This window comes from Sprattus sprattus (genome assembly GCF_963457725.1).
Source record: "Sprattus sprattus genome assembly, chromosome: 21".
Lineage (NCBI taxonomy): Eukaryota > Metazoa > Chordata > Actinopteri > Clupeiformes > Clupeidae > Sprattus > Sprattus sprattus.
The window spans coordinates 11,690,384-11,700,383 of record NC_137919.1 but is presented as its reverse complement, the minus strand read 5'-3'; the positions used below and the strand labels follow the sequence as shown (position 1 = coordinate 11,700,383).

General features: G+C 47.1%; 1 protein-coding gene across 1 annotated transcript in view; it reads right to left on the bottom strand.

Annotated features, from left to right (window-relative positions):
- Nucleotides 1-10,000, bottom strand: part of intu (inturned planar cell polarity protein) — a gene marked incomplete at both ends in the record, with an annotated part of 30,159 nt that overhangs the window by 2,671 nt on the left and 17,488 nt on the right. The window contains 5 exons of the mRNA XM_080859811.1: nucleotides 1,457-1,551; nucleotides 2,979-3,485; nucleotides 7,758-7,970; nucleotides 8,645-8,707; nucleotides 9,171-9,224. Of these exons, the coding sequence (XP_080715937.1) occupies nucleotides 1,457-1,551; nucleotides 2,979-3,485; nucleotides 7,758-7,970; nucleotides 8,645-8,707; nucleotides 9,171-9,224 (932 nt within the window). The remainder of the gene's footprint in view (nucleotides 1-1,456; nucleotides 1,552-2,978; nucleotides 3,486-7,757; nucleotides 7,971-8,644; nucleotides 8,708-9,170; nucleotides 9,225-10,000) is intronic.

Below are 10,000 nucleotides of genomic sequence, written 5' to 3'. Positions count from 1 at the left end.
AGATGGGAAGAGAGAGGGCCAATCACGAGGCAGATGGGAAGAGAGAGGGCCAATCACAAGGCAGATGGGAAGAGAGAGGGCCAATCACGTGGCAGATGTGAAGAGAGAGGGCCAATCATGTGGCAGATGGGAAGAGAGAGGGCCAATGACGAGGCAGATAGGAAGAGATAGGGCCAATCACGAGGCAGATGGGAAGAGAGAGGGCCAATCACGAGGCAGATGGGAAGAGAGAGGGCCAATCACGTGGCAGATGTGAAGAGAGAGGGCCAATCACGTGGCAGATGGGAAGAGAGAGGGCCAATGACGAGGCAGATAGGAAGAGAGAGGGCCAATGACGAGGCAGATGGGAAGAGAGAGGACCAATCACGTGGCAGATGGGAAGAGAGAGGGCCAATGACGAGGCAGATAGGAAGAGAGAGGGCCAATGACGTGGCAGATGGGAAGAGAGAGGGCCAATGACGAGGCAGATAGGAAGAGAGAGGGCCAATGACGAGGCAGATGGGAAGAGAGAGGGCCAATCACGTGGCAGATGGGAAGAGAGAGGGCCAATGACGGCAGATGCTCTAAAAACTCATGAAATTTTACCTGACAACAGCAACTCATTTGACAGTCATGAGAGACAGACCAGTGAATATTCAGCTGCCGACACACATCGCACACTCCTAATGTACAGAATGCTCACAAGCCTCACGGTCCAGTGGAGAAACCAGGAGGAAAAAAAGCCCTGCAGTCATCTTTTATCTAAGAACACTGGACCTATTTCTCGTTCCTCGCTTGGTTCATAACCTTGCTGAGAAACCAAAGCCTGATGAGAACCAGAAGGGTGACTGAGAGGCAGACAGTCCGCCAGCGGAACGCTCCTGTGCTAGCGGAGAACATGACGAAACTGTGCTATCATTTTCCCCACGCCTCAATATGAGATTTGAACCAGTCACTCTGCTCTGCAGCTAGCTTCCAGGTCATTCACGCACAAATGTGTGTTAGATCATACAAGCTCGCTGTGTGTGTGTGTGTGTGTGTGTGTGTGTGTGTGTGTGTGTGTGTGTGTGAGTGCAGAGGAACTGACATAAATACTGGCAGCTAAGGTAGGGAAAGCAGGTGTGGGTAAGAGGCCTGTGTTTTTCCTAGGAGGGTATGAAAACGTACTGGTCAGTTGGTAGAGAGGGCACCTTTTAGCTGTTTAGTTGTACTGGTGTCCAGTTATACAATAGCAAGATGTATTGTTTTAACAAGTACTAGCACAGCAAGTCAGGGAAACGAGGAGGATATTTTTGTTCTTTTTAAGTGAAGTAAAAGTTACTTTTAAGGAGACGCCTTTAAGTGTGGATATCGGCCCTTGGGAGGAGGCTTTATGCAACACCACTGTGGTGCATCACACGGTTACATGCAAGCAGCTTTTAGATGGATGTGGATCTTGTGGTTTTGTACTGTGAGTGAGGGACAGGGAGTCACTCACTTTAGTGTGCTGTTCATCTCCTCTGTCTCTCTCTCAGTCAGGCTCTTCCTCAGGGAGCCCAGGTAGAAGGGGTTTGGGTGCTTCAGTCTAGGGATCTACACACACACACACACACACACACACACACACACACACACACACACACACACACACACACACACACACACACACACACACACACACACACACACACACACACACACACACACACACACACACACACACACACACACACATCAATTAGCACACATAAATAAACAGACACACACACACGTATGCAAAAGGCTACTTACTGTAAAAAATATATTGTACACTCCAGATTTAGAGTGTTAGGATGTATTCTAATGCACGTTTTTACTAGTTTCATCATTTTTCCCATAATTTAAACCATGTGTGTAGCTATATGTCTGCCCATGTATGTGAGGGTCAGTGTGTGTGTGTGTGTGTGTGTCTGCCCAGGTATGTCAGGGTCAGTGTGTGTAGAAGTGCGAGCACGGATTTATGAGCTGAAGGTTTAGACCAGGGTCTCTGCTTTGGTATACAATGACATCACACACTATGTTAGTGGTCCATCAATCTCCCACCTCTGAATCTCAGGTTCCTGCCCTGAACCCTCTCCGAGGCGTCCATTACTCTGATACCTGGAGCGGGGAGGAGCGGGGAGGAGACTGGCCCGTATCGCCCTGTCTCACTCTGACACTGTGATCTCTTCCCATCTGTTCAGCGTATAAGACACATGTTGAGTGATGGGTTTATGGTTTGGTTGAGCCCTATATTTATGGAGGGTGTTAGAAACCCAACATGGATGTTCCAACACCTGCAGGCTCCCCTGCGGCTGCGGCTGAAGCTGAAGCTCGAAGTCTTGCACATCTGTGCTCCTGTAGTACGCCGTCACCAAGGGCTGCGGTGGTGAACTGATGTATCTGGATACCGGAGTAGTCGGTTGGGCTAGTGCTAAGCTACCGTACAAGCAAGGAGTCGGTTGGGCTAGCGCTAAGCAACTGTGCAAGTGAGAAGTCGGTTGGGCTAGTGCTAAGCTACTGTACAAGCAAGGAGTCGGTTGGGCTAGCGCCAAGCTACTGTACAAGTGAGGAGTCGGTTGGGCTAGCGCTAAGCTACTGTACAAGCAAAGACTCGGTTGGGTTAGCGCTAAGCTACTGTACAAGCGAGCAGTCCTTTATGAGCGCAGTGGTTAGGGACCCTGGAATACTGCGGGTTAGTTCTGATGCCATTGAATGGATTTGTAAACTAGACTAGGATCTTTCGGTCAGATCTCTCAGCAAATGGACTAAACAGTAAAGAAACGTCAGCAGCATTTATGGCAGGAAATCAATTCCGTTCAATTAAATTCAAATTAATTTATAAAGCACCATTAAAATGAAGATGTCTCAAGGCACTTTACAAAGCCCAGAGCCTGGGGCAAAGCACAATGGTGACAGGGGCAAGGAAACACTCCCCATTACAGGAAGAAGCCTTGAGCAGAGCGCCATGTCAATGTGAAGAGGTGGCATTAAAAACTCACCCTGAAGAGGCTGCCACTCCCTCCGCTCCCATCGGACCCCCCCGAGCCCAGAGAGTCCCGCCGGGCGAAAGCGGACGAGGAGGTGGCGGGGGGCATCTTGCGGGCCGAGTCCGGCGTGGAGCTGGGGCTGTGGGGCATCACGGCGCCGCCCCCTTCCCCGTGCCCGCCCTCGCTGCCGCTGTCCGACAGGCTTCGCTGAGGGCTCGGCCTGCGGGCGCGTGGGGGGAGGGGTCTTAGCGCGTTGGCCAATCGGCTGATGGACGGGAGGCGGTCTCGGGCGGCCTGACCTCCGGCCAACCCTGCTCCCGCGGGCAGGAACCAGTCGGCGCAGGAGAGGCAGGGCGCGGGCGGGGCGTTGAGGCGCTCCTCCATGCCCGCCTCCAGGACCTCCAGCTGCAGCAGCGTGGCCTTGACCTGGTCCACGTACACGCAGTCAGGCCCCACAGCGCCCTCTACTGGAGACCCACACCCTCCCGCCTCCAGCAACACACACTGCATCAGGTGCCTCTGAGAGAGAGAGAGAGAGAGAGAGAGAGTGAGAATGAGAGAGTGAGTGAGAGGGAGAGTGTGAGTGAGAGAGTGAGTGAGAGAGTGTGAGAGAGAGAATGAGTGTGTGAGTGAGAGAGAGTGAGAGAGAGAGTGTGTGAGTGAGAGAGTGAGAAAGAGAGAGAGAGAAAGAGAGAGTGAGAGAGAGAGGGAGAGAGTGTGAGAGTGAGAGAGAGTGAGAAGGAGAGAGAGAGAGAGATAGAGAGAGTGAGAGAGAGAGAGGGAGAGAGTGTGAGTGAGAGAGTGAGAGAAAGAGAGAGAGGAAGAGAGGGGGAGAGAGAGAGGGAGAGAGTGTGAGTGAGAGAGGGAGAGAGTGTGAGTGGGAGTGAGATAGAGAGAGAGAGAGAGAGAGAGAGAGAGAGATGGGAAAAAGAAGGATAAGAATTCAAGAGGATTTCAGAAAAAAATCTAAATAAGGCAAAGACAGAAAGACTGACAAAGGGAACGAGACACAAAAGGGCCAAAGAAAGACAAATATAGAAAAAGAGAGCAGAGCAGGCTAACACGTTTACTTCCCAGGCCTTTCACACACACACACACACACACACACACACTCACACTCACACACACACACGCAGACACACACACACACAGACACACAGACACACACACACACATGCAGACACACACACACACATGCAGACTCACAAACACACACACTGGAAAACATACACACATTTACTTCCCAGGCCATTCAGGAGAGAAGAGAAGAGAAGAAAAGAGAAGGGAACTGTTTCAAACTGAACAGAGCAGGTGATATGGCAAGAGAGTGAGTGTCGGGGGAAAGAGGGGTGACGGGAAGATGCAAGAAAGATAAATGGAAAGGTGGAGATGAGAGGGCAAACAGAAGAATGAATATCCAGCAGACACACACACACACCACACAATGACACACCACACACACACACCACACAATGACACACCACACAGATACACACACACACACCACACAAAGAAACACCACACAGACACACACAGACACACAGACACACACACACACACACACACACACACACACTGACACTGAACCTGGGGAATGTGGGAACACAATAATAACAGCAGGAGACAGAGAATTACAGCAGGAGCTGGGAACCATACATTAACACACATAGTACAGTGTGCGAATCATCAAAACACACTCATACTCACACACAGTACAGTGTCTAACACTGCAATTCATCAAAACACACACGCACAAACACATTCATACTCACACACAGAACTGCAATTCATCAAAACAACCATGCACACACATACAGTCATACACACAAAAGTACACCCACCATAATCATGCCCACACTCATTGGTCATTTATGGTCAGTACAAACACAGTCGCTGCCATACAAATCTATTCAATGTCCTTAGACATTACATAACATTGCCATAAGTAAAGTACACACACACACACACACACACACACACACACAAACACACCACACACTTTATTAATATATAGATCCAGCATATGGCTTGTAGCCAACATACACACACACACACCTCTTACAGCGTAAATTCCTCTCATCCTGATATGATATCATACAGTTTATGAAAGGCCAGCAGGCTGCCAAGGAGTGTGTGTTATTAACACTCTACAGTCCAAGGCCTTTTAGACTTTTCTAAGTTGTCTGACATGCCTTGATGTTTTTGTACATTCCCCTTAACTAAAAACATTGATGCACTAATGGAATATATGATTCTATTTTAAAAGACCTCAGCAATAATATCATGTAAGTAAAAGGAATGTAGTAAAAACATTTTTTAAATCAAATGTAAACATACCCTTGGAAAAACCTTGTTTCAAAGGTGCTCAGACTTTGAAAAGATTTATTCACAAGACTTTTTATTTCTGAGCCTTGTAAACATACGTGTTGGCTAAACACATGTTAGTTCAGCATTCAGAAAGTGTGTCTTGTTCCACTACCACATATTTATAATTTCAGAGTGTCCTGTGCCATTCCTAAATCTGCCATTCCTAAATCCTAATTCCTAAAACTGATTAGTGTTAAGCACCAGACTGGATACACAGACACAGACACAGACACAGACACACACACACAGAGACATACACACAAACACTTACACACACACACACACACAGAGACATACACATACTGGATACACAGACACAAACACTTACACACACACACACACACACACAGGCACACACACAGGCACACCCACAGGCACACCCACACACCCCTACACATATACACCTGGACCAGGTTACAGTGAGCTGGCAGGATTGGGGAACCATTCCTTTTCATCTTATTCCTCTCCCCTCTCTCAGAGGCCGTTTACATGGAGCCTAGTTTATCAATCTGATACGGATAGCTAATACAGATAGCCCTATCATTTACACGAGCACTCTCTATCCGCACTCTCTTGCCGCAACGATCCAAATCAGGGGTAGAAAGTGAGTAGATTTGAATTGGTACGGGGGCTGGTGTTCCTCTGTACGGCTTCACGCAACCTGATGACGTCATTTCCCCCTCAAAATCTCACTCTTGGTGGGCCTCGAATTCACTCTCATTAACCCAGCCTACTGATTTTTGATTAGCCTCCTATCTTGATCTAATTCTTCTTATTCAGACGTAACATAACTTTCATGACCACAAATATAAATTGGCCAGCGATTTAATTGCTTTTTTATTCATAAATGTATGTAAAATGGCCGGAGCAAAGGCTCATGGGAAATGGGATGACAGACATGTCATGTTGTACTGTTCCAAACTCTTTATTATCAATAGAAAATATAATTCATTTTCGCATATCCTTTAGTCTGACCACTGATTTTATTAACCACCATAATGTAATGTTGCTAATTGGAGCTTGAATGTCTTGTGTAATGTGTTTATCCGTTTGCTGCTTCCTTTACCTTGTGCTTTTGAGTCTCTTCTTCTAGGTTTTTCACGTTTTTTCAGTTGTGTAAATAAAGCGCTAAAGCGCCACCCACAGGCGTGGGGTATGTACTACAGCCCGTTCAACACAATCTGGTGGCTCCGTTTTTACGCAAATCTCTCATTACCAGGCTCCGTCTTTACGAAATTAAAAGATTGGATAGGTGTGAAAAATGAACCAGATTACGGGAATCTAGACTCCGTGTAAAGGGGGCCTCACACACACAAACCCACACAACTAGGCAGAGAAGGGTGTGTTTCACTGTCAGGCCACCCACACACCTACACACACACACACCCACCCACACCACACCAACACCCACACATCAAACAAGCCCACAAGTGTGAACTGCCAGCTCTGTGGTAAGCTGTGTAGGGTGAGTCTCTGGGAGAACATCTTCATCTGCAGCATGATCTGGCACATCCACACACACACACTGAGACTGAGACTGAGACTGAGACTTAGACACACTCACTCTTACACACAGACACAGACACTCACACACACACACTCTCTCTCTCTCTCTCTCTCTCTCTCTCTCTCAGTGTGGACACATGTGTCCAATTTCCGATTTCAGTCCGATTTAAATTGGATATTGGACACATGTGTCTCCCCAAAACTAGATTCATTGTGTCCGACTTGAGTCCGACTGGACTCCGATGTAAACCCCTGGACACACGATTCGATTCCGCTGGTAATTGGACTGGGTGCGCATGTGTCTCTCGTATCTGATTCAAATTGGACAACAACAACTTTTGCACATGCTTGAGATCGTGCCCACAGACATATACATGCATCATATATAATGTATATGATATGATAAACGCTGCTAGACGCTCAGTTCTTGTGCTCCCTCTCATTCACGTTGAAATACTGAAAGCGAAAGTGAAACTTTGAAACTGGAACGAAACTGTTTGGGACAGAACGCTAATTCAGTGAACAAATATTTTCATATTACTTTCCATCAGTTGTTAGTCATGTAATCCATTCATATCGATGTGAATCAATCAATACTAATACAACTTTAACTGTGGTGTGTTTTTGTTTCATTTTCATTTCACAACGTATTTACTGTATAATCAACGGTAGCAGATGTAAACATTCCGCATTTGATTTGAACTGACGCGGCCAAGATCTAGATTGATCACTGCCATGTGCTTTGAGATAGAGCAGTTAACCCCCCATGGAGAGAATTGGATGGGATCGGAGTGCTGCCATCATGCGCCCGCACTGCCTCTCTCTCTCTCTCTCTCTCTCTCTCTCTCTCTCTCTCTCTCTCTCTCTCTCTCTCTCTCTCTCTCTCTCTCTCTCTCTCTCTCTCTCTCTCTCTCTCACCAGGCCCACGATGAGCAGGAAGTATCGTCCCTGGGGTTCTGCGTAACCCAGCGGTGGGGAGTGCAGCGCTCGTCTCTGGGGGAACACCTCCCTCCAGACGACCAGCTGGCCCACGCGCTGCTGGCTGGCCAGGGGCAGCAGGCTGTAGTGCTGGCAGTAGAGGCACACGTCACGCAGGTCCTCCTTGGGCAGGTGGTTTGCTATCAGATAGCCCTGTGTGTCAGGAAGTCAGTGCAGATTACACACGTATCCACACACACACACGCAAACGTGTTTAAAGTTCAAAGTTTACTCGATTGCGATATGTAGAGGTTATACACACTTGATATTACAAGCACACACTTCTCTCTCAGACACAGCTTACTCCTGTTTCATAAATATTTTAGGATGAACTTATGAAACAGCTCATTGAGGGTAGTCTTATCATTTACACATACAAGACATGTGTGTGTTTGTGTGTGTGTGTGTGTGTGTGTGTGTGTGTGTGTGTGTATGTGTGTGTGTGCGTGTGTGTGTGTGTGTGTGAGTTTGTGAGGTGTGTGTGTGTGAGGTATGCGTGTGTGTGAGAGGTGTGTGTGTGTGAGGTATGCCTGTGTGTGTGTGAGGTGTGTGAGCGTGTGTGTGTGTGTGTGTGTGTGTGTGTGTGTGAGGTATGCGTGTGTGTGTGAGGTGTGTGTGAGGTATGCGTGTGTGTGTGAGGTGTGTGTGTGTGTGTGTGTGTGTGTGTGTGTGTGTGTGTGTGTGTGTGTGTGGATGAGGTATGCGTGTGAGGTATGCGTGTGTGAGGTGTGTGAGTGTGTGTGTGTGTGTGTGTGAGGTATGCGTGTGTGTGTGTGTGTGTGTGTGTGTGTGTGTGTGTGTTTGTGTGTGTGACATGGCTGGCTAACCTTGTAGAAGAGACAGGAGCCCAGGGTGACATAGAGACGCCTCATGCCATAGAAGTCCTCCGACTGCGTGATGGAAGAGAGAGAGGGATGAGAGGAAGAAAGAGAGAGAGGTGGAGAACAGAGGGATGAGAGGAAGAGAGAGAGAGGTGGAGAAGAGAGGGAAGAGAGAGGTGGAGAACACAGGGAAGAAAGGAAGACAGAGAGAGAGGTGGAGAACAGAGGGAAGAGAATGGTGAGAATGGAAGAGAGGTGGAGAACAAAGGGAAGAGGAAGAGAGGAAACGATAAGGAGGAAGAAACAAAACAAGGGTACAGGGAGAGAGTCGGAGAGAGATGTTTTGAGAGCTAGGACAAAACACATGAGTCACATTCATACACAGGGGCTACAGCTGGACCTGCCTCTGGATCCTTTCCAGTCAGGACTGCATTACTCTCATTCATTCATTCATCTGGATCTGCCTTTGGATCCAGTCCGGTCAGGACTACATTAGTCTCATTTACTACCTTACACCTTAACGTCACCTTACCATGTCTCCAAAATCAGCCGCTTCAAAGTCAGACAGCACTGTGTCCACCTCCACCTACAACAGATAGGAAACACAGATCCCATAGGTTAAACACTCCTTTAAGAAACACTCCTTTAAGAAACACCAATCCCATGGTTAAACACTCCTTTAAGAAACATTCCTTTAAGAAACACCAATCCCATGGTTAAACACTCCTTTAAGAAACATTCCTTTAAGAAACACCAATCCCATGGTTAAACACTCCTTTAAGAAACACCAATTCCATGGTTAAACACTCCTTTAAGAAACACCAATCCCATGGTTAAACATTCCTTAAAGAAACACCAATCCCATGGTTAAACACTCCTTAAAGAAACACCAATCCCATGGTTAAACATTCCTTAAATAAACACCAATCCCCATGGTTAAACAGTCCTTTAAGGGCACAAACATTTTTTTTGCTTGTTTATTTGTACCCTTTCCACCCTTATAGTGAAGCCGGTGAACAAATGTCATTCTGTTCAACTCAATTTAAATGCCCACAGTAGGGCTGAACGATTAATTGCATTTGCGGTTTAATCGCGATATGATGAGACGCGGTTTTCAAACCGCAACTTAAAAAAAATTGATGGAACATTTTGCACACAGTGATTAAAGCAGCATAACGGATCACTTGCTAATCACTAACGAGATGCTAGTGGCTCAAACTAGCGAAATCTCTTGAAATATGCTTACTTTGACACTATGACCAACTAGTTAGTCAACAACTGTCCTAACACAGTCAATCATCATCCAAGTGCAACACAAGACGGCAAATAAGCTACTTACTAGTTCAGCAGACAGTAAAACCC